Raw genomic sequence first — 24,149 nt, forward strand, 5'->3', positions numbered from 1 at the left:
TTCAACGTGAAGCTGACACGCATCATTTGATGTTCCCTTGGAAGACCGGCTGGACTTGTCTGGAACATTCCAGAAGCGGGGAACCGATAAGGAGGGAAATCAAACTGCTGGGTATTCACGCGGGCGGCAAGGGCTGTGGAAGGGGCGTCTCCCTGCAGAGCGGCACTGCCCGGTGCGGCGTGGGTCTCAGTTTACAGCCGGCACCGCAGCCTGTCACGGAGCGCGCTCCGCCTGCCTCCGCGCTCTCGGGACCGTGCGCAGCGCTCGCTGCAAAAATTCTCACTCGATTTCGCTCCATTATGAGCTGACGGTGACCCGGGCTCTCCAAGACATGCAAGCGCCTGCCTGGAAATGACCCCAGCACACCTGTCCCATGTCCCGCCGTGAACCCCGCCTCAGGGACTCAAGATGGAAAACCACCCGATCCACGCGCAAAAGCCGCTTCCAGTTCCCCTTCGAAACGGGAAATGGGGGTCCGTACACCGAGCAGAAATCCCGTTCCTGGGAAAGCAGGGCGCCAGCCTGCAGCTGCAAACGCGGCCCCTCCCTGCCCGGCACGGGGCGTCACGCGCACGCGCACGCGTCACCAGGGCGCCCCTCCCGGCGCTGGCCCGCTCGGATCTGTATCGAATGCCACAGATCGATTAAAAGAGCGCGGGCACGTCACGCACCCGAATCTCCCCACAGCCTGTGCGACACCATCTTGCAGACACTCTTCCCCTGGAAGACGTACGCTGTGATTGCAGGAGATTAGGAGGAGACATCTGATTTGACACAGGGCTCGGCCCCAGGACGGCCCTTCTCCTGGAGGGCTGGCCATCTCGGGATCCAGGCGACAGCTCGGCACCTCCCACCCAGATCTCAATGTGCTTTTTGGGAGGCACAGAGAGGCCGGGCAGTGGATCTCTCAATGAATCAAGCCAATGAGTGAGCAACCTAGAAAGAAATGGTTTGCCTTCAGTGAAAAACCAGTGTCTAGCTGGGCGTGGTGGCGCACACCTGTCATCCCAGCGGCTCGGGAGGCTGAGGCAGGAGGATTGCGAGTTGGAGGCCAGCCTCAGCCACTTAGCAAGGCCCTAAGCAACTCGGTGAGGCCCTGTCTCTACGTAAAATATAAAAAGGGCTGGGATGTGGCTCAGGGGTCAAGTGTCCCTGAGTTCAATCCCTGGTACTAAAAAAAGAAAAGAAAGAAAAAGAAAGAAAACGAGTATCTAGATCTCTGTCCTCTCATCTAAGCGGGCCCTGTCACTCTGAATGCTTGTCACTGGTGAGGGGCTGGAGGGGTCACCGCCACAATACCTGCTCCATACAGAAGCTTTATGGACATGCTCCTGGTGCAACCGCTCAGCAAGATGATCGCCTGGCCCTGAGGCCTAGGGAACTAAGCCACTCCCAGGAGCACGTGGGTTCCTTCTGCTCCACCAGCCATTCCCCCCAAGACCTGCAGCCTTGCTTCACTGATCCTTTCAGGTAAACTCTCCGGGATGCTAATATCCTGGAGACACCAGAAATTGGGTAGTTTCAGGGTGGGGGAGGGGAGGGGAGTTCCCAGTTTGGGCAAGTGGGGCAGGAACTGATACCAGTGTGTGTCTTTCTGGCTTGAAAGTCTCCACAGAGAGCCAGCCTGGTGGCCCACAGCAGCACGGGAGGCTGAGGCAGGAGGATCACAAGTCGGAGGTCAGCCTCAGCCATGTAGCCAGGTCCTAAGCAACTCACAGCAAGACCCTGTCTTAGAAACTAACTGTGGTTAAGTGTCCCTGGGTTCAATTCCCAGTACCAAAAAAAAAAAAAGTCTCCATAGAGAAAAACTTTGGAAGATCTGAATACAGGAAATCCACCTTGACAAGAGCCTATTTCGCAGAGAGCAGGGACTCGGGGAAGCAGGAGGTCAGCCTCTGAGTGTGGACCCCCCCTCCACCGGCTTGGAGAGTCCAGGCGGATGAGCTTTACGCCGCGGAAGGGGCCCCACCACACATCTGGCCCCTTGCTTCAAACACAAACCTCCCCATCTGGCCTCTCCTTGGAAGGCCGCTCTTTGGCTCCTGTGATACTTTCCGACCTCAGCCATTGAGGTGCCAGCCTGCAAGCCGGATTGTCCCTGCTTAAAAAAAGGGAAAAATGAAAAATAACCCTTGGAAGGAACAATATTTTCTTTTTAAAGAAAAAAAAAAAAAAGAGACAGCCAGGCAGCCACTCTGTGGTAAGGCCAGGGTCTCAGAGGCGCAGATGAGAGGCCAGCGCGCCGAGGGCTTCCAGGGTGCTCTGTTTGGAGAGCGCGGGTCACTGAGTGCGCCGACCTGGGGGCCTGCGCCGAGCGCAAGGCCACGTCCGCGAGCGAACACTGCCCTCTGCTGCCCCGGCGCCCAGCGCGCCCAGCGCGGCGTCGGGAGGCAGGCGGAGGACGTCCTGGCCTTCTGCCTCCGGGGCAGCTTTCCAGGTAGGAGGGGAGGGAAGGCGCGACCCAAGAAATCAGAGCCCACGCCACCAGCCCTTCTCCCTCCCCGAAACAGTCATTCCTCGAAAAGAAACTCTGGGCTGTCCCGGCGACTTCTCTCAGCAGGGACTTGAAGGGAAAAGAAGGAACTTTCAGAAAGGATGAATGAACCCATGACAATGAGTAAATATGACCTTTTTTAAAAATCCGGGAAATCTCCTCCAGGAGGAGGTTCTATTTGATTCTAGAGGGGGAACAGAGAAGGGGTGGGGGCGTCCCCGCTGCTGTCACTCAGATGAATCCCCTAGAGAGTGATCGTATGTTCTTCTCTCCTTTCTGAACAGCCCCAACCTGGGGCGAGGGTGCTCACAGACATGCTCTCCTGCAGCCTGTGGGCAGGGTTCTGTCCCCAGGAAACCAAACGTCCATCTCCAGAGAACCTTCAAGTCCAGGTGTGGTGGCGCACACCTGGCATCCCAGCAGCTGGGGAGGCTGAGGCAAGAGGATCGCAAGTTGGAGGCCAGCCTCAGCCAGTTAGTGATGCCCTGAGCAACTCAGTGAGACCCTGTCTCTAAATAAAAAATAAAAGGGGCTGGGGAGGGGGCTCAGTGGGTAAGGCACTGGGTTCAATCCCTGGTACAAAAAAAACAGAAAAGAAAAGAGAGAAGGGGAAAGCCGACCCCTCCCCAACCACGTCATTACCTGCAACCCAAGAGACACCCGGCAGGAAAGGGGCGAAGGACATATTCAGGGAGCAGATTCCGTCAGACTGGGCAGGGAAAGGCACAGACAGAAGTCAGAGTGGGCTGCTGGCCAGTGACATTTGACTTCTTCACGAGCTCGGTGCCTCGGACACCGTGCCTACCACCCCTGAAGTCCAGTTCTTGCTCTAGGGCTTCAGCAACGTCTCAGCCTCCACGTTGCCTGTCAGTCACAGCAGCCAGCGTGCCCGTGCGCCATGACCAAACACATCGCAGACTGTGGAAAGCGTCTAGAGCCCTCCCCGCCAGGACTGCTGCCAACACTGCTGCCACCGCAGCCCAGTCATCTGCCAGGGGAAGGGCACGGAGTCAGAGTACGCGGAACAGACAGGACTAAGGACGGGCGCCAGCCCAGAGCAACGCCACCCTGAAGCCAGAAACATCCTGAGGCCGCTTTGTCCTCCCTTTTTTTTTTTTTTTTTCTTGAACCAGGGATTGAACCCAGGGACACCTAACCACTGAGCCACATCCCCAGCCCTGTTTTGTATTTTATTTAGAGACAGGGCCTCACTAAGTTGCTGAGGCTGGCCTCCCACTTGCGATCCTCCTGTCTCAGCCTCCCGAGCCTCTGACACCTGTCGTGCCCTGCCTGTCTTCTTCCCTCTTTCGGTTCTCAATGTGCCACTGCTTATCCTTCAGTAAAACCATGTGACAGCAAGTCCAAAGGCACGTGCTTCTCCAAAGACATCTCTACCTGCCTAACGCCAGCTCTTTCCCCAGAAGCTGGCTCTGATGCCTCCCACTTGTAGGCGAGCCCCAGGCCATCCTGCCCCAGGGCCTTTGCTTGTGCTGCTCCTCTGGTCGCAAGCAGTTCCACCCCCAACACTCCAGTGCCTGGCTCCCCTTCCTCCTTCAGACTCTGACTTCCACATCGTTGCCTCAGAAAGGCCTTCTCTGGCTCCCGGGCTCAGGTAGACACCTCACCCACCAGTCCTTCTCTGGGCACACTACACTGTCCTTCTTTGCATGTGTCATAATTGATAAGTCTACGCATTCTTCTAACATCTGTAACATCTGCCTCCCCATCAGATGGTCAGTTATACGAAAGCAGGAACCGCTTCTGCCTCCCTGGCCACGGGCAACCGCGCCCCTGGCACATGGCAGGTGGCTCAGGGTTTGCTAGATGCACGTGGTGACCCACATTTCCTTCTACATCGTCCAAGCTGTGCCAGGCTTAAGGCGCAAGGTCACCTAGCCAAATCTTTAACGACACTAAGAATCAAGAGAGAGATGCCAGGCCCAGTGGCGCATGCCTATCATCCCAGCAGCTCAGGAGGCTGAGGCAGGAGGATTGAAAGTTGGAGGCCAGCCTCCGTAACGTAGCAAGGCCCTGGGCAACTCAGTGAGACCCTGTCTCTAAATAAAATAGAAAAGGGGGTGGAGAGGGGGCTCAGTGGCCGAGTTCAATCCCTGGTATTCCACCCCCCAAAAAAAACTCGCCCTGGCTCTGAATCAGGTCTGAATTAATGCCCTTCCTCCAAAGAACTGCAGTAGTAAAGTGGAAACAGACCTGTCAGACAATGCCCTTTGAAAGTCCCAGCAGGGCTGACGGGGACCACGCAGCCCCTGGCTCTGCAAGAAACCTTAAGGTTAAAGGTTCACGGAGGCAGGAGAATTACCAAAGTACAAGTTTGTTCGAATTTCCTCTGGCGGGCTGCGACAACCAGGGTCAAGCTGGAGACCGCGCAGCCCCTTGAACCGCGGAGAGAGAGCCAAGCGCGAGGATCTGCCTTGAAAAGTGGTCCAGAAGGCCACCCGCTACCTCAGGACGGCTGGGCAAGGATGTCTGACGGGCACTTCTCAGAAACAACGGGGCCGCGGCCGCGCCGTGTGTGGCCAGGGGAGCCGAGGTCGCGGGCGCCCCAGCAGGACGTGCTGACCCGCGTGGGGCCAGGACATGAGCAGCGGCAGGCCAGGCCGCAGTCCACTGAGTTAGACGACACTGCTGCACAAAGTGGCCTGAACGTGCAAGGGGGGTCGCGGTCCCACGCACAGAGGGACCGACCTGTCGCAGCTCCAGGCAGCCTGGGCCCGGGCGCAGGCACGGGAGGGGCTCTCCACTCACCCACGGCTCGTGTGACCATTCACCCCAGCACACGCGCCAGGACCTGATGTGCATGCCGTCAAGTCCTGTCCTGGGCCCTAGGAGGGCGACCGAGTGATAACAGGCTCCTCCAGGGACGCAAGTCCAGTAGGGAACGTCATCCGGGAACTAGAAGAGGACCCAGCATGGGGGAAAAGGAGATACCAGGGACACGAAGACGACCTCAGAGGAGGTCACCTCGTCCAGTCTGGGAAGGCAGACAACCAGGCCTCCCAAGAAAATGTGCAGATTCCAGGGGCTCGGGAGGCTGAGGCAGGAGGATCGCAATGTGGAGGCCAGCCTCAGCCACTTAGTGAGGCCCTGAGCAACTCAGTGAGACCCTGTCTCTAAATTTAAAAATGCAAAATAGGGCTGGGGAGGTGGCTCAGGGGTTGAGTGCTCCTGGGTTCAATGCCTGGTACCAAAAAGAAGAAGGCACAGATCCAGAGGAGGAAGACACAGTGAGGACCCGTTGGCCTAGCTGCCCTCATGCATGGAAGAACGGAGGTACTACTCACCAGAGAGATGAAGGGCAGGGGGGGCTTGGAGGTACACAGTCTGAGGGTTGCCATGCTCACTGCTGAGAAAGCAGGCCTGGAACTCCGGGGAGGGCCGGAGCCCCAGCCCAGCTTCCGGCAGGAAGAGGAGAGCTCCTGTATCCTAACCACGTGCCGGGGAACAGCACGAACTATAACAGGGATGCCGAACTCAGTCCACCCCTCAGTCCATCCAGTTCTACAAAGTCAAATACAGCAACTGAAATTTTAATTAGTTAAAAATGCATCAACCAGGTGTGGTGACACACACCTGTCATCCCAGCGGCTCCGGAGGCTGAGGCAGGAGGATCGCAAGGTGGAGGCCGGCCTCAGCAAAAGTGAGGCCTTAAGCAACTCGGCGAGACCCTGCCTCTAAATAAAATATAAAAAAGGGCTGGGGAGGTGGCTCAGGGGTTAAGCACCCCTGGGTTCACTCCCTGGGACCAAATAAATAAAATACCAGCCAAGTCTTTTTCCTCTACAGCATCAGTTCTGAAGACCCTCTGTGAATGGGGCCTGAATCGCGGGTTGGAGCATGCGCCATGCTGGAAACACACACGTGGAGCGACAGTCTGTTAAGGGCTTCGCTGCAATGTCACCAGGAAGCCTGAGCTCTGGGCCCAACGTCAGATGACCAAGGACAAGCCAGTGACCCTCACAGGGGCTTTAAAGAACTCAAAAATCCTATGACAAAGGCCAAAGCCACGAGGCCAGGCCAGGCAGGTTCCTCAGGCCAAGCCGGGCAAGGCTAACAAACTTCAAGCGCTACTTTTAAAAAGAAAAGAAGTCAGGTTTATCTTTTGGAAGCACCTGTGCACGCCACCAAGTAAATATCCTCAGGAAGTAGGTTAGAGACAAAGGAAATTATTTTAGTCTTCCTGAAGGCCCCCAGACAAGAGAAGCACGATCGCAACACAAGAGATAGGGAGAAAGGGAAAGTCAACTCTCGCTCAACAGCCGAAGCTGTTTCTTCTCCTGCCAAGAGAGGCTCACCCCCGTTCACTGAGCACTCCCTACCCACCCAACCAAGGCCACTTCAAAGCAGCAGGAGTCTAATCGCACCACACAAGAAAATAAAAGACCTAATTAACAAAACACAAAAGTCAAATAATCCAGGGGAGAAGGGAAGCAGAAATCTCTATTTGTGACAATTTGATTTCCTGTATATGGATGGATATATATAAAAACTGTTCCTTGCGAGTGCCAGCCCGTGGCTCAGGCGTGACAGCAGACCCTGGGCAAAGTCATTGGCCTCTGGAATCAGAAGTTGGGTCAAGGCCGGGCGCAGTGGCGCATGCCTGTCATCCCAGCAGCTCGGGAGGCTGAGGCAGGAGGATCGCAAGGTGGAGGCCAGCCTCAGCCACTTAGCGAGGCCCTGAGCAGCTCAGCAAGACCCTGTCTCTAAATAAAATATAAAAAGGGCTGGGGAGGGGGCTCAGTGGGTAAGCACCCCTGGGTTCATCCCTGGGACCAAAAAAAAAAAGCTGGGTCAAAGGCCAGGCTAGCAATGGCTGCCTGGGTCACCCGAAGCAAGCCACCTGCCTCTGCCACCTGCTTCATAGCAGCTGTAGGATGGAGAAGGAAGCACCTCTCCCAGGGGCTGCAGGGAGGGCTCCTAGAGCAGGGGTCCGAAGCAGTGACCCCAGACGACTGTGTTCCCCCAAATCCCTGCCCTCCCTCTCTCTTTCCGAGAGGCAGAAGGACGGAGCCCATGGTCCCGAGGGAGCTGCCCCGCCCTGGCCTGCAGGGCTCCTTCCCTGAGCCCAGACCACTTGTTGCGGGTCCTCTTCCCAGACTCCGCGGGCTGGCCAGGCCACCAGAAGATGTCCCACTGCCTGGGCTCCCAGCCTCCCCCCACGGGGCTGGCCAGGCTCTGGAGCTCGGCCGCCGGCAGCCTCTGGAAGGGCCACCCTACTGTCTCTGCCTTCGTCACCTGAGTCCTTCCGCCAACAGCTTCCCGTCTCCTCCACTGGCAAGACCACAAACATGGGGCAGAAGCTCCACAAGCCACGGGCGGCCCGTCCTCCTAGAAGCCCCCCAGATGAGGCGACCTCAGCATGTCACCCCCCCAGATACGCAGGCGCTGGCCACGCTGACCAGGGCCAGGCCGCCTCACACTCCCGGGCTATGTGCAGGCTGTGAGCTCGGCCTGAAAAGCCCAGGTCAGGCCCCAGGCCCGGCCTGGGTCCCCTGCAGCAGAGGCCCCCCTCCAGTGTGGGCGGACACGCACAGCCCTGGCCCCTGCACCCGCCTCCCTCCTGAGGACTCAGTGTACTCTGAAGACAGGAATGGCCCGGATGTGCCTCACAGCCCGAAACAGCCACACCATCTGCGCATGGAGAACCTGAGTCAGTGGGCTGAAAACACCAGGTAGCGGGTCAGAACCATCGGACCCTCTCCCAGCAGAGCAAAGGCCGCGAAACCAGGGTGCCCGCCCAAAATCTCCATGGGCCAGGATGTGGCAGAAAGAAGCAACCTCAGGGCCATGGGCCCTCTAAACAAGGTTAAGAGGGGCTGGGGGCCGTGGCACACACCTGACATCCCAGCAGCTCCGGAGGCTGAGGCTGGAGGATCGCAAGGTGGAGGCCAGCCTCAGCAAAGTGAGGCCCTAAGCAACTCAGCAAGACCCTGTCTCTAAATAAAATAGAAAAAGGGCTGGGGATGGGGCTCAGTGGGTAAGCAGCCCTGGGTTCAATCCCCAGTGCCAAAATAAAAAAAAATAAAAATAGAAAAAAAAGAGAGAGAGAGGAGCGAGAAATGTCAGGCTCTCCTCTGGAGAGGCCCGCAGCCTTCAGGGTACCCTGAATACCACAGCTAAGATCCCATCATCTCCTGCAAGCTATCAAAATCCTCCAGGCCAAGAGAAACACAGGATGAAGTCGAAGGCAAGAGAGGCTGAGGCCCAGCCCGGCCGAGCCTCCATCCAACAACAGTGACAGGGAAGAGGAAGCGTCTTGGGGCTTCAATCATGGGTCGTTTCCGGACATGCCGGCCCAAATCTTATTCCAACCTGAATGCAGTGATTCTGCGGGAGACCCACGAGACGCACCGATAGGCAACTCAGGAGATGCTCGGTGAAAAGTTTAAAAGCAATTAATTTTAAGTGATCCAGCTTCACCCAGAGCCGGGGCCGTGCATTCTGACTTTGATCGTAACCTTCCGGCAAAGCGTCTGCTTCCAAAAGCCAAAGCCTTTGCGCTATTTTCTATTCCTAGCATGACTACAAAAATATTCTTTGATTGAACGCTCGATATGTGCTGCTCTCAAGGGCAAGCCCCGCGACAAGGGAAACACGGCGACCGATGAAATATGACTACCTGCTACCATTTTTCTTTTCTGCTGGGTCCTGGTCAAATATTCTGCATTAATTGAAACTCAAGGCTGCATCTGTGATGTGTGCCTACTCCCACACAGTCACCCAGACCAAGGCAAAGTCACCTGCTGTCCAGCGCCAAGAGAAGGCGCAGGAGACGAAGCTCGACTGGAGTCTCATAGAGACGGCAAGAGGCGCGCCACCTTGGAAGGAGGTCAGGTGGGCCCAGAGGGTGCTAAGGTGCCAGGCCAAGCAGAGACTTACATTAATGCAGAGGCACGCTCTGCACTGGGCTCTGAAGCACGTGGTTCCAGCGTCAGCCCCGTGACACTGACCGAGACGACGTCGCACAAACGGTACTGGAGAGAATGTTCTGGTTACAATGCATGCCCTTTATTTTTTAGTACTAGTACTTGCACCCAGGGGTGCTTAACCCCTGAGCCACCTCCCCAGTCCTTTTTATATTTTATTTAGAGGCAGGGTCTTGCTGAGTTGCTTAGGGCCTCACTCAGTGGCTGAGGCTGGCCTCCAACTTGCGATCCTCCTGCCTCAGCCTCCTGGGCCCCTGGGATGACAGGCATGTGCCACGGCGCCCAGCACAGTGAATGCCTTTTAATGAAGAAGAGGCAACAAGCCTGTCTCACTGGGTGTGCACAGGGGTCTGGGAACTCAAGCCACGGATTGGGAGCAAAAGACACTCAATTGCAGAAAGCATTTCCCCTTGTTACACTCCTTTAAATGTGCCTCAATATCTCAGGACGAACACAGAATTAGCACGATTTAACGTGTGTTCCTGTGGCCAGGTGCGGTGGCACATGTAATCCCAGAGACTTGGGAGGCTGAGGCAGGAGGATCGCAAGTTTGAGGCCAGCCTCAACAATGTAGCAAGGCCCTATCTCAAAATGAAAAAGGGCTGGGGAGGTGGCGTTGTGGCAAAGCACCCTGGGTTCAATTCCCCAGTACCAAGGTGGGAATAAAGGACCAAGAGCAAAGAAGATCCGAAGCGGAGTCTTTTGTTTTGTCTCTGCTTACAGTGACATCCAGGTCCTTGTGGCTAGCAGGCCCTGCCCCCACCCCCTTTGTTATCTGCTTGCACCATGTGGCTTTCTGGGTGTAAGTATATATCCCAAAAGCAGAACATTAAAAGTTTGGTAGAGGGCTGGGAGATAGCTCAGCTGGTAGAGTGCTTGCCTTGCAAGCACAAGGCCCTGGGTTCCATCCCCAGCACTGCAAAAAAAAAAAAAAAAAAAAGTTTGGTTGAAATCACACCCACTAGTACCATAAACCATGTTTCATTCACCAGTCCAAAGGAACTTCTCAGACGGCAGGCTGAAGGGCAAAGGGCACACTCAGCTCCTGGGGAAAGCAGACCATGGGGACAAAAGCTCTTGCCATGTTCACATTAAGGCACAGAAAGTCAGAAAAACAGAGAAAGCAAGCCGGGCACACGGGTACACGCCTGTCATCCCAGAGGCTGGGGAGGCTGAGGCAGGAGGATCGCAAGGTGGAGGCCAGCCTCAGTCACTTAACAAGGCCCTAAACAACTCAGCGAAAAACCGTCTCTAAATAAAATACAAAATAGGGCTGGGGTGTGGCTCAGTGGTCGAGCAGCCCTGGGTTCCATCCCTGGGACCAAAACAAACAGAGAAAGCAAAGCAGCTTCAGGGTACCCAGGGTCTTCTCTCCCGCCCTTGCTGGTTTCCCCTCCCACGAGAGGAGCCTGGATCCGACTGGGAAGTCCCGCGTGGCCCTAGTCCCCTCTAGACAGAGCGGGCCCACACCAAGCAGGCACCTCCGCTTCCAGGGTGGGTACAGGAGGCGCGAGATCGGGCGACAAGTCAGACCGAAGAGCCACCGCTCATTAACCACCCGAACAAAAGACCGGGAGACAATCCGCTGTTAATCCTCGCGGCCGCCAGAGGACTATGAATTGCCACAGCGAGATGACAGCATTTTTCAGGGGCCCTGTTTCCTCCCAGAGTTAGATTGAGGATGCGTCCCGGTCCCTCCCGCCACCCACGTCTTTCAAACTTGCATTACTGAATCTTTTTGAAGTTCTGACCCTGAAAGATTTATACTGGAAAATGGACTCGAGAGCAAATACTGCCCAGGAACAGAACCCGGGGGCTGGAGAGAGAGGGGACACTTCTTCACTCACGCTGAGAAGGCCACAGCAGGGCCGCCTTCCCAGGAGCCCTGCCCTCTCTGAGCCACAGTTATCAAAGGGGAAGATCACCTGCGCCCTCCCAGGGCTGCTGGGGTGGGGCGGTCCCAAGGAAGGCACTGGATAATGAAGGACCATTGTCACCGTTAACCCCATGGCACCGCTGAAGAGTCTGTCTGTGACCACGTGGATCAAGAGAGATGACACCAGTTTTCAGCCAGGCTCAGTGGTGCCCACCTGTCATTGCAGCAGCTCGGGAGGCTGAGGCAGGAGGATCGCAAGTTGGAGGCCAGCCTCAGCAACCTACTGAGGCTCAAAGCAACTCGGCGAGACCCTGTCTCTAAATAAAACACAAAATAGGGCTGGGGATGTGGCTCAGGGGTGAAGCACACCTGGGTTCAATCCCTGGGACCAAAAGAAAAAACAGGGGGACAGTCTGCTCTCACGTAGCCAAGAGCATCACGCAGGGTTGGGGAGGTAGCTCGGTGGTAGAGAGCCCCTGGGTTGAGTCCCCAGTGCTGGAAAATAAAAATAAAAAAGCGTCAGACTCTGATATCAAAGAAGTAACAGAGGGACAGGAGAAGTTCGGGGGGAAGGGCCAGACGCAACCTTAGGCAGGTCACGGGGAGGTATCTCGAAGATGATATTCGAGCCGAGTCTGCAGTGACAAGGACTCAGACTCGGCACACAAACAGCAGAAGCGAGGCCAGAGGCAAGCACGGCTCGGCCTATTTAAGGAAAGGAGGACGGGGTGCCCGAGATGGGTAGCAGCGGAGCGCAATCCTGCTGACGCTCAGAGGATCGGAGAGCCGGCCCCTGGGGCCTCTGAGTCGCACGGAAGGCTGGATTCCACTCCAAGCACGCGAGAACACACTAGAAAGTCGTGAAGCACAGGACTGACAGGGCCTAGTGAAGATCTATCTGTACGGGAGCACGCTGTCGCCACAGGTGGCCGCACACGCCTATCATCCTAGAGGCCAAGGAGGCTGAGGCAAGAGGATCACAAGTTGGAGGCCGGCCTCAGCAGCTTAAGGCTGCTGAGGTTAACCAAAGGTACTGACCAGGTCCAGCTCAGGGGCCGCAGGACTGGGTTCCACGCCAGGCAAGCCACTTTATTTGCCAAGCTTCAGGGGATTTGAGGGGCCTTTTTAGTACCATGGACTGAACCCAGGGGTGCTTAACCATGGAGCCCCCTCCCCAGCCCTTTTTATATTTTATTTAGAGACAGGGTCTCACTGAGTTGCTCAGGCCTCACTAAGTGGCTGAGGCTGGCCTCCAACTTGCCATCCTCCTGCCTCAGCCTCCCAAGGACTGGGATGACAAGGCGTGCGCCACCATATCCAGCTCAGGCCTCAGTCTTCTCAACTGAAAAACAGACCCACACTCCCACCAGTCGGAGCTCTGTCTGCTGCCACTCAGGCCACGCTTTAATGCCTAGTAAGAAGGAAATTCTCCTCCTTAGGAGAGAAGTAAACGGAACGAAGGTGCTTGCAGGGAGAGAATAACCCTCTTCTCCAGTCTCCTGTTCCAACCCTCTGCGGCATGGCACTTTGTTGTCACACGCCCGGCTGTGGGGAACGCCTCTGTCACTTGAGGAGCATCTCTGTAAGCATATACCGGGAGGGGCACCGGGGAGGGTAAAGCAATCTGGAGACGCTGGAAAGGGCTGCGCTTTGGAGTCAGGCAGACCTGGACTGTGCCCCTGCCTAGCTGCGTCCCTAAGTCCCAGTCCTCAGTGATTAAATGGAAGCCACCTCACTCCTGGCAGGGTTTGTCCAAGAGCCATCGAGAGCAGCCAAGCCAGAGCCAGGCACAGTGGCGCATGCCTGTCATCCCCGGGGCTCGGGAGGCTGAGGCAGGAGGATCGAAAGTTGGAGGCCAGCCTCAGCAAAACGAGGCCCTAAGCAACTCAAGAGACCCTGTCTCTAAGTAAAATATAAAAAGGGCTGGGGAGGTTGCTCAGTGGTTAGCACCCCTGGGTTCAGTCCCTGGGACAAAAAAAGAAGAGAGAGAAGGAGGGAGAAGCCAAGCCAGCGTGGTTACCCCCATGGTGGAAGGCCCACAATGCAGTGCAAAGAGTAAGGAAAAAAGGCTGGCTTCAAGCCCAGCTCTCTCTGGTTCCCAGAGTACGTCCTTTCCACGGGCCTACATTACAGATGCTTCCTGGCTCACCAGTAAGGTCATCAGAAGTTGAAATACAGTAAGACGAAATGCACTTAATACAGCAAAGCTAAGGAACATCATAGCTCAGCAAGACAGAGCACGTGGCGTCTCGGCTGCTTCCGCAGGGATCGATGGTGGCCCACCGGGAGCTCACTGTGACTGTCCAGCGTCTCAGGAGTGTCGAGCGCACACTGCTAGCCAGGAAAAATCCAAGTGTGGTCTCTACTGAATCTGTATCCTTTGCACACCATCATAAAGTCAAAAACTCATAAGCTGAATCGCTGTAAGGTGGCTCTTCTTGGTATTTTCTAGAGAGGGCTAAGAATTTGCTTCTTTTCTTGGTCCCAGGGATTGAACCCCTGAGCCCCCTCCCCAGCCCTTTTTATATTTTACTTAGAGACAGGGTCTCACTGAGTTGCTCAGGGCCTCGCTAAGTGGCTGAGGTTGGCCTCCACCTTCCTTGCGATCCTCCTGCCTCAGCTTCCCCAGCTGCTGGGACGACAGGCTTGCACCACCGCACGGGGCCCTGCTCCTGTTTTTAACCTGGGTCTGCCACTCCAACCTAGACCGGCTTGGAGTCCGTGACCTAAATACATCTGAATATCACCAGACACGATTCAGTTACAAGGGAGGGGGAAGGGTAGAGAATGGGTGCCCGTGATGATTCTTCTAGGACTGGAGCACGGATTGAAGAGAAGACTTCAGACACGGTGAGCCTATGAGAGTAAATTTCATCACCTGCTCAAACGGAGACAGTGACAAAGGACAGGCAGATGATCAGAGGATCAGGTTGAGAAGATGCTGGATAATTCAGAGGAGGAAATAAAACGCTAACACACAAGCTTCTCCCCAGCTACCAAGGTTACCTCCGCCTCCAGGAAATGGCTCCTCTCCACACCAGCAGGGCTCACGAGACCCCAGGAGGCGCTTTTCCTGCGTTGGGGCAGGGGTAACAAGGAAAGCTACCCGCTGGGCAACTTTGTTCCTGCCTTCTGATCAGGTTGGGCAAGACGGGAAGAAGAGGGGGCTTGGGAAGAAAGGAAGGCTGAAATCATTGGGTCCCTCCTCTCTGGACAAGTCTGTTTCTGTTCTGTCCCTTAAATAAAACCTGCTTTCTAGCCTTGCCTTGGCGATTCCCAGGGGTTTCATCTCTAACACCAGGGAAACTAGGACTGACCCTGATTCCCAAGACCAGATTCCAAGCTTCCGTAGCACAGCAGGGCTATGACCCCCACGACCCACAGCACCAAGGGGAGGAGGCAAGACAAGACCAACGTCCTCAAATGCCTCAGCATAGCTGGGACCAGAATGCCCCAGGACCAAGGGAGGCATCCGCCACCAAACCAATCCTCATCTGCCCAATCCGTGGGCTCTCTGTACTCGCAGGCGTACACTGCACTGCTGGAAAGAAGCAGGAGACGAAGACAGGGAGGTGATGAGGTACCAGAGTCAGCAGCCAGAAGCAGGCTTCTTCTAGCTAGCCACCATTTTGTACCAGATGCTCATATTATTATATCCTTTTTTCAAAAAGCAAAGCACATTTCAGAGTCCTGTCCATTGATTTGAGTGCCATCACATGGGCTTGAAAAACAATCAACAAATACACAGAAGCAGGCTGGGCACATGGATTCATAACTGTCATCCCAGCGGCTTGGGAGGCTGAGGCAGGAGGATCACAAGTTGGAGGCCAGCCTCAGGAACAGAGCAAGGCCCTGAGCAACTCAGTGAGACCCTGTCTCTAAATAAAATATAAAAGGGCTGGGGAGGTGGCTCAGGGATTAAGTGCCTCTGGGATCAATCCCCAGTATGAATTAAAAAAAAAAAAAAAGACACCACAGCGGTTTAATCTGGAGATACGGGAGAGATCCAAAACCGAAGAAAGAGGTGAAGTCACCGTGACTTTGGCCTCATTGTAATGTTCCATTTCTTCACAAGTAGCATGTATTTATGTCCTATCTGCATTCAGTAATTAAAATCTAATTAAGTGGGACAGCATCTTACAGAGGTATGTTGGCAGTACTCATCTGGACTGAAAATACACACGCTCTTTGCCCTGGCCAAAGTTCCGGTTCTAGCTGGACCTTATCCCACGGATACCCTAGCACACACGCAAAGGACTTGTTCTAGAATATTCACTGCAGCACGGTTAGCAAACACTGGATACAACACAAAGGTTCATCATTAAAAGACTGTTTAGGGCCAGGATTGTGGCTCTGCGATAGAGCACTTGCCTAGCATGTGTGAGGCCCTGGGTTTGATCCTCAGCACGACATTAAAAAAATAAAATGAATAATAAAGGTATTGTGTCCATCTACAATTTAGAAAAATTTTTTTTTAAAGAGATTGGGGGCTGGTGATGTAGCTCAGTTGGTAGAGTGTTTGGCTCCCATGCACAAGGCCCTGGGTTCAATCCGCAGCACCACAAAAAATAAAGTAAAAAGAGACTGGTAAAGGAACTGCCCGCACAGTGTAGAGTGGGAACTTGAGAGAGGTGTTGGTTCTGTCTGTTTAGCTTTCTGGCAGCACTGGGGAGACAAGCCAGTGTCCCTCTCCCACTGAGCTCCATCCCCAGCCCTGCTGATTTACTTATTTTGAGACAGGGCCTCACCAAAGTGCATATCTTGCCATCCTCCTGCCTCAGCCTCCCTAGCCACTGGAATGACAGGGGTGAGTCCCTGCGCCCGGCTCTATGTGACTTCTAAATGTGTGAAGTCCTGGGTTCAATCCTCAGCACTGCATATAAATAAATAAATAAGGAGAGAGATAAATCAATAAACTTTTTTAGAAAGATCCACTGACAACTAAAAAACATTTTAAAAAATAAGAGAGATAAAGAGGGCCCTGCCTATGAACAGAGGGGACACTCTGCGGACACAGTGTGTACACATGGAGGAAGAAGAGAGGGATTCTCATATTTACAGAGATGCTTGTGTTCACATGGAGTTTTTCTGAAAGGGCACTCGGGACACTGGGGACAGTGCGAGGGAAACCAAGAGACCAAAGGACAGGTGAGTGGTGACTTTTAAGACTGTTCTTCTGGGTAGTGGGGACTGAAATCAGGGGCGCTCGAGCGCTGAGCCACGTCCCACCCTAGCTTTATTCTTTTACTTATTTTACTGAGAGCCACGGGCGCGCTGAGTGGCCGAGGCCGGCCTCCACCTGGCGATCCTCCTGCCTCAGCCTCCCAGCCTCTGGCCCTGGGCGTTCCGCACCTGCGGTCGGACACGCGCACACGCTCGGCCGGCCGCCCCTCCCCGGCCGCCCCGCGCTCACCGCCGATGATGGTCCGGATGAGGGAGGCGTGCCCGGGGCAGTCGACCAGCGTGACCTGCAGCAGCGGCTCGCCGGGCGCCGCCGGCGGCACCGAGAAGCACGAGAAGCCCAGGTCGAGCGTGATGCCGCGCTCGCGGCTCTGCGGCTGCTTGTCGAAGGCGGCGGTGGCGGCCGTGGTGCTGAGCGCGCGCGCCAGCGCCGTCTTGCCGCTGTCGATGTGGCCCAGCACGCCCACGTTCGCGTTCACCCGCCGCCCGGCCATGCCGCCGCGCCGCCGCCGGTCCGCCGCTCGCCGCTCCGGGCGCCCGGTCCGACCCGCTAAGCGGCCCCCCGCAACCCGGCCCGGCGCGCCCGTTCCGGCCCCGAAGCTTCCGCCCGCCGGGCCGCGCCGCCCAGTGCCCCGCACCACGCGGGCGCGGCTGCGCCGGGCCGGCCTGCAGTGCGGGCCCGACGGCGGCGCGGCCCGCTCACCCCGGAAGCCTCCAGGGCCCGAGGCTGCAGGAGGACCCTCGCGTCCAGCCCTCCGTCCGGTGCAGCCGGCGCTTATTAAGCGCCTCCTGCGTACCGGCCTCTGTGATATACAGTGCCTTGTAGACAGGACGGGCCACGGGGACCGGGAGTCAAGCAAGGCACTGGAGGACTAGGGACTGGACCAGGCCACTTCAGAGAGAAGGAAATAAAAATTAATTAAAACCGAGATAAATAGCCGGATGCGGTGGCGCACGCCTGCCATCACAGCGCTTTGGGAGGCTGAGGCAGGAGGATCGCAAGGTGGAGGCCAGCCTCAGCAGCCACTTAGTGACTCAGTGAGACCCTGTCTCTGAATAAAATGCAAAATACGGCTGGGGATGTGGCTCAGTGGTTAAGCGCCCCTGAGGATTATCCCCACTACTTTAAAAAAAAAAAAAAAGATAAAAGGGACTAGTGTGGGAAGAGGACGGTGAAGTCACCAACTGAGGCAGGGACGCCCTGGCAGAGGGCTGTTGGGGAAGGACATCTGGAAAAGACTGTTAGATGTTTTCCCTGACTCAGAAATCCACAGCCTGGAGTGTGTAACCAGCTGCCAGCCTTCTAATTGTATGTAAAATGTGTACTCGCACGTGCTAGAGACCCGAGTCTGAACAGAACACACACTCACATTTTTAAAAATTGCCAACGATGGTCAATGATCAGAGATCACAAAGCTAAGTGTCTACTCTGGCCACGCGGGTGACTCAAAGGAAATAAGTCATAGTTTATCAAGAATACCAGTAATCTCGGGGGCAAGCTGTCATCCCAGGGGCTCAGGAGGCTGAGGCAGGAGGATAGAGAGTGCAAGGTCAGCCTCAGTAACTTCGTGAAGCCCTAAGCAACTCAGTGAGACCCTGCCTTAAATAAAATATAAAAAAGGGCTGGGGAGGTGGCTCAATGGTCGAGGGCTCCTGAGTTCAATTCCTGGTACAAAAAATAAAACATAAGAAATAACAACCAAGCAACAATAAAGGTTGGTGACGATGTGGGGGGAAAGGTTTACTCCTACATTGATGATCGGGGCAGCCACTCTGGAAAGCAGGATGGAGATTCCTCAGAACACTTGGAACAGGACCACCATTTGACCCAGCTATCCCACTCCTCAGTTTATACCCAAAGGACTTAAAATCAGCATACGACAGTGACACAGCCACATCCACATTCATAGCAGCTCAACTCACGATAGCTAGATTGTGGAACCAACCTAGATGCCCTTCAACAGATGGATGAAGAAAATGTGGCACATATACACAGTGGAATATTACTCAGCCCTAAAGAAGAACGGAATGGTGGCATTTGCCGGTGAACAGACTGAAATGGAGACTATCATGCTAAGTGAAATAAGCCAATCCCAAAAAACCAAAGGCTGAATGTGCTCTCTGATACACAGATGCTAACCCCAACAAGTGGGGAGAGGGAAGAACAGAAGTTCAGTGGATGAGACAAAGGGAATGGGGGAAAGGTAGGGGGACAGGAATGGGAAGGACAGTGGAATGAAGGGGACGGAACTTTCCTGTTCACATATGGACACAGGACCAGGGAAACTCCACGTCCTGTCCCACCACTCCCTGTGTGTGTGACAGGTCAGAGTGCACTCTGAGCCGCACCTCCAGCCTCTGCCCTTAAGATGCTCACAATCAAATAGGGAGACGGGACAGGGACAATTCCTATAATGTGGTACTTATGAGGGAATGCAGCTTCTCAGAGCGAGCTCTGAGCATGGGGCATGTGGTGGCAGAGGCTTCTTAAGGGCAGTGACATCTGATCTAAATTAGGGCCGGGGACGTGACTCCGTGGTAGAGCACTTGCCTAATGTGTGTGAACTCGGGATGTCATCTGCAGTACCTCCTCCCTACCCACCCACACGCAAAGTAGTGACACCTGATCGAAACTGCAATAAGGTGCAGGAGCGGGAAGAACTGCCCAGCAAAGTTCTGGAAGCTTCCATCTGGGACAGGGTCACTGAACAAGCACAGCAGAAACGGATGGAGGGATAAGAATGGAATTACATTTCTTTTTTTGGGGGGGTAGCAGGGATTGAACCCAGGGGTGCTTACCCACTGAGCCACCTCCCCAGCCCTTTTTTATATTTTATTTAGAGACAGGGTCTCACTGAGTTGCTTAGGGCCTCACTAAGTTGCTGAGGCTGGCCTCTAACTTGGGATCCTCCTGCCTCAGCCTCCAAGCTGCTGGGATGACAGGAGTGTGCCATCGCACCTGGCTCTGAGGATACCTAGACACCTGCAAAGTTACCACACCCCCAACTTGAATGGGACTCACTCCCAAACGCCACCATAGAAAGGCATCTTCCTCCACAGCCGCCTCCCTGGGTCCCATACAGTTCCCCCGGCTGGGCACAGTCCCTGAGAAAATTGCCTGCAGAAATGTGATTATTTGGAATTTGTTCTTAATGGTAATGTGATGCTCGTTCTTTTCTGTTTCTTTAATGTCATTTTGTACAAAGGTAGTTCAAAGTTCTTTACAAACCGCCAGTAATTAATTCAACTTCATTAAGGCCAATTAATCCAGGATTAATTATAAATTTGCCCAGAGGAAGTTATTATACTTTACTCTTTGATTTGAGTTTGGGCTTTAAAGATGCTTTCAGGAATGAAATGGAAATTTCTCTTTTCTCTGAGGGTACCTACCTTTGCTGGTGATTGCAGTTAACCATGTGTGTTCCTCTGCGGGTCCTACCCCAAGCCCAGATGAGCCTGCCACCCAGGCCTGCAGCTGAACTACCTGATGTTCCCAGAACTGAACAGATCTGCTCATGCCACACCAGATCAGAGGTCAGAGACATTGGATACAGTGGCAAAATCTCATTGCAGCTGGGCACAGTGGTGCATGCCTGTCATCTCAGCAGCTTAGGAGGATGAGGCAGGAGGATGGCGAGTTGGAGGCCAGCCTCCACAACTTACTGAGACCCCGATTCAAAATTTAAAAAAATTAAAGAGGACTAGTGATAAGGCACAGTGGTAGAGCACCCTGAGTTCAAACCCCAGTACTGCACCAAAGAAGAAAACCTGCTGCTGAATTTGGTTGGATAGTACCAGATTGATTTTTTGAGGATTTTTTGTGTCTATATTTATGAGAGATATTGACTTGTGTTTTTCCTGTTTTTTTCTTATGGAATCTTTATCTGGCCCCGTCATCAGGGTAATGTTGGCTTCATAGAACATATTAGAAAGCATTCCCTCCTCTTCAATTTTTTTTTAAAGATTTCAAGATGCATTTGTATTCATTCTTCAAATATTTGGGAGAATTCACCAGTCAAGTCAAGCCATCTGGTCCTGGGCTTTGCTTTTCTTTCCTGGGAATCCCTTGCAGCTTACTGTAATTTTTGGGGGTATCCTGGGGATTGAATCCACGGGTGCTTAACCCCTGAGCCACATCCCCAGCCCTTTTTATATTTTATTTGGAGACAGGGTCTCGCTGAGTTGCTTAGAGCCTCACTAAATTGCTGAGGCTGGCCTCCAACTTGCAATCCTCCTGCCTCAGCCTCCCAAGACACTGGGATTACAGGCATGCACCACTGTGCCCGGCTGAGAAAAACATCTTCCTGTCTTGTTTTATCCAGTATTATTTTGATTCTCTCTGTTAATGCAGCTATACTAATATTCTAACTTAAACAATATTTTATCATTACTTGGACAGCTCTAATGTCCAACTGAGGTTAGAGGTCATGACTATGCAAGGGCTTGGGGGCCACTGGGTGATTTTCTCCTCCAAGGAGCAGTGGGGAAGGAAGGTAGGTTTGACCCCAGTTTGTGGGTTCAAAGGTCAGATGGGACAGACATCAAGGCAGGCAGGGAGCAAAGGAGTTGGAAACCAAGTGATTGACAGCATCAGTCTTGGCTGGAGAGAAGAGAGGTTGAAGGACTCAAGACAAAAGCTCATGAGGTTACATTGCTGGTGGGGTTGCAAATGAGTGCAGCCACTCTGGAAAGCAGTGTGGAGATTCCTCAGAAAGCTTGGAATGGACCCACCATTTGACCCAGCTATCCCACTCCTTGGCCTGTACCCAAAGGACTTAAAATCAGCACACTACAGAGATACAGCCACATCAATGTTCATAGCTGCTCAATTCACTATAGCCAGACTGTGGAACCAACCTAGATGTCCTTCAATTGATGAGTGGATAAAGAAACTGTGGCATATATATACAATGGAATATTACTCAGCCATAAAGAAGAATAAAATCATGGCATTTGCAGGCAAATGGATGAAATTGGAGAATATCCTGCTAAGTGAGATAAGCCAATCTCAAAAAACCAGAGGAAGAATGATCTCGCTGATAAGTGGATGATGACACATAATGGGGGGTGGGAGGGGGGCAGGAATGGAGGAAGGAGGGACTGTATAGAGGGAAAAGAAGGGTGGGAGGGGTGGGAGGGGTGGCGGGAAGGGAAAAATAACGGAATGAATCAAACATCATTACCCTATGTAAATGCATGAATATGCAAATGGTGTGCCTTGACTCCATGTGCAAACAGAAACAACACGTATCCCATTTGTTTACAAGGGAAAAAAAAGAAAAAAAAAGGTCATGAGGTGACAATATGAGACATGACGGGTCTGGGATTGTCGAAATCACAATTCTGGAATGTAGCAGTCTGTATGATTATTTGTATAAGTTTCATTGCATTGGTCTGGGTTTTTAGTCCCTTTAGATAAATACCTAATTCAAGCCAGGTGCAGGGGTGCACGCTGTAATCCCAGTGGCTCAGGAGGCTGAGGCAGGAGGATCACAAGTTGGAAGCCAGCCTCAACCACTCAGAGAAACCCTATCTCAAAATAAGAATAAAAAATGGCTAGGGATGTGGCTCCATGGTGAAGCACCCCTGGGTTCAATCCAGAATACAAAAATAAAAAGCATAGGTTCAAGAGTGTGTGCGTGTGTGTCTGTGTGTGTGTGTGTGTTTTCTAGAACCTTATTGGAATTCCTAAGAAGTCTTATTTAAGGCTGGGGTTGTGGCTCAGTGGTAGAGTGCTTGTCTCTAACGTGTGAGGCACTGGGTTCGATTCTCAGCACCACATAAAAATAAGTAAATAAAATAAAGGTCCATCTACAACTAAAGAAAATTTAAAAAAAATAAAAAGAATTCATATTTAGAAGCTGGTTCACAGACTGCGTGCCAAGTCCTGAAATTAAAACGGTAAACACCACAAACGTGGTCTACACCTTCTAACGTAAAGCCATAGAGTAAGAGAGACAAACGTTGACCCAATGATCATGCCAATAATTAGAATAAAATAATCAGACTTAAAAGTAAGACTAGAGAAGTCCAAAGAAATCGTAAGGGGTCAGGAACTACCACCGCTGAATGGGATATCAGGGGTCTCTGAAGTGTAATGTAAGCTCTCCTAGATGCTGGGCAAGTACTCTTTTCCTCTGGACCACAGTTTCTTCATCTGCCAAATGGTTCCATGCCATCAGCTTCTGACAAAACCTCGCTCGTTTATCAAGATTCTGAACAGGCGCCCGGCACAGTGCCGCATGCCACTCATCTTCGCTGCCTTGGAGGCTGAGGCAGGAGGATCACAAGGTGGAGGCCAGCCTCAGCCACTTAGCCAGGCCCTATGCAACTCAGTGAGACCCTGTCTCTACATAAAATACAAAGTAGGGCTGGCGTTGTGGCTCAGTGGTAGAGCACTTGCCTAGCATGTGTGAGGCACTGGGTTCGACTCTCAGCACCACATAAAAAATAAAAGAAAAAGGTATTGGGTCCATCTATAACTAAAAAAAAATTTAAAAAAATGCACGGAGTAGCATCATGCAGGTAAGTGATGTTATCATTGTGCAACCTGACAGGACATATTTGCTGGCTGATTGTCTCATGTGAGGTCAGGGGACAGGAGGATGGTACAGATGTTGAAGCCTTAAGTCCTCAACTGTGTTCCAGTTCAGCCGATGATTTGTTCTGTTCTTCGGCAGCTATTGGATTGATTTTAGCCTATGTTTTTTGTTATTTTATTAATACTTTTTTTGGACGGTGCCTGGGATCCGACTCAGCATCTCTCCAATGCTGGGGGATGAGGAGATGCTTTCGGTTCTTGCTTGCGATTTTTGTTTGCCCCTTGTGGTGCTGGGCATTGAATTCTGGCTCTGCCAACTCAGCTACATCCTCAGCCCCTTGGCTGTGTTTTTCTGTGCAGGAGAATTCTACTGTCTTCCAGGGCTGTAAAATTCTATTCTCAGTAAACTCAAGGGGGAGGAAGCCGAGAAATAGAGGAAGAAAATTCCACAGAGAGTTCAGAGCAGAACAGGGTGATTGCTTAAGGCTGGCCTTCCCAAGTCAGAAAACTTCAAGTTAGAAAGCAAAAGGGAAAGCTTAAGTTCTGAACTTCAGCTTTTTCATCTCCAAAACGGAAGTAATAACTGGAGCTTCGCAGAAGGGTATGGCGTTCAAATGTGATAATGGAGGGAATAGTACAATGAAGTACTTCTAGCCTGTCATTCCAGAGGTTGGGGAGGCTGAGGCAGGAGGATCGCAAGGTGGAGGCCAGCCTCAGCAACTTGGCAAGGTCCCGAGCAACTCAGCGAGACCCTGTCTCTAAATAAAATACAAAAAAAGGCTGGGGATGTGACTCAGTGGTTAGCAACCCTGGTACCAAAAAAAACCAAAAACCAAGATACGAAAAGCCCGCTACTCCGGGTAGCGGAGGAGCACCCATGTGGGTGCAGCTAATGAGCCGGTACGAAAACCCCGGGCTCGGTCCTTCCGCGCTCACGCCCCGGAGAGTGAGCAGGAAGCACCTGTTGCCGGGGAAGCCAACCCAGTGACACAGGCGGAAGTGTGTGGGCGGAGCTCTACCGCCAGCTGCGACGGGCGCATGCATGAACCAATGGGCAACGGAGGCGTTCCTGCCTCCGCCAATGGAGCGCCGACGGAGGCGGGCTCCTCCGAA

General features: G+C 53.3%; 1 protein-coding gene across 4 annotated transcripts in view; it reads right to left on the minus strand.

Moving 5' to 3' along the window:
• The window catches only part of EEFSEC (eukaryotic elongation factor, selenocysteine-tRNA specific), a 182,858-nt gene extending 165,765 nt beyond the window's left edge, over positions 1 to 17,093 (minus strand). Inside the window, exon 1 of one of the 4 annotated variants that reach the window (XM_079122120.1) lies at positions 16,728 to 17,072. In XM_079122120.1, the coding sequence (XP_078978246.1) occupies positions 16,728 to 16,989 (262 nt within the window). In that variant the 5' untranslated portion in view covers positions 16,990 to 17,072. Of the gene's footprint in view, positions 1 to 16,727 lie in introns of all 4 variants that reach the window. The other 3 variants (XM_079122118.1, XM_079122119.1, XM_079122121.1) reach the window with 3 other exon arrangements.
• Between the last annotated feature and the right edge of the window lie 7,056 nt (positions 17,094 to 24,149).

This window comes from Sciurus vulgaris, assembly GCF_902686455.1.
Source record: "Sciurus vulgaris genome assembly, chromosome: 19".
In the NCBI taxonomy this organism is placed as follows: Eukaryota; Metazoa; Chordata; class Mammalia; order Rodentia; family Sciuridae; genus Sciurus; species Sciurus vulgaris.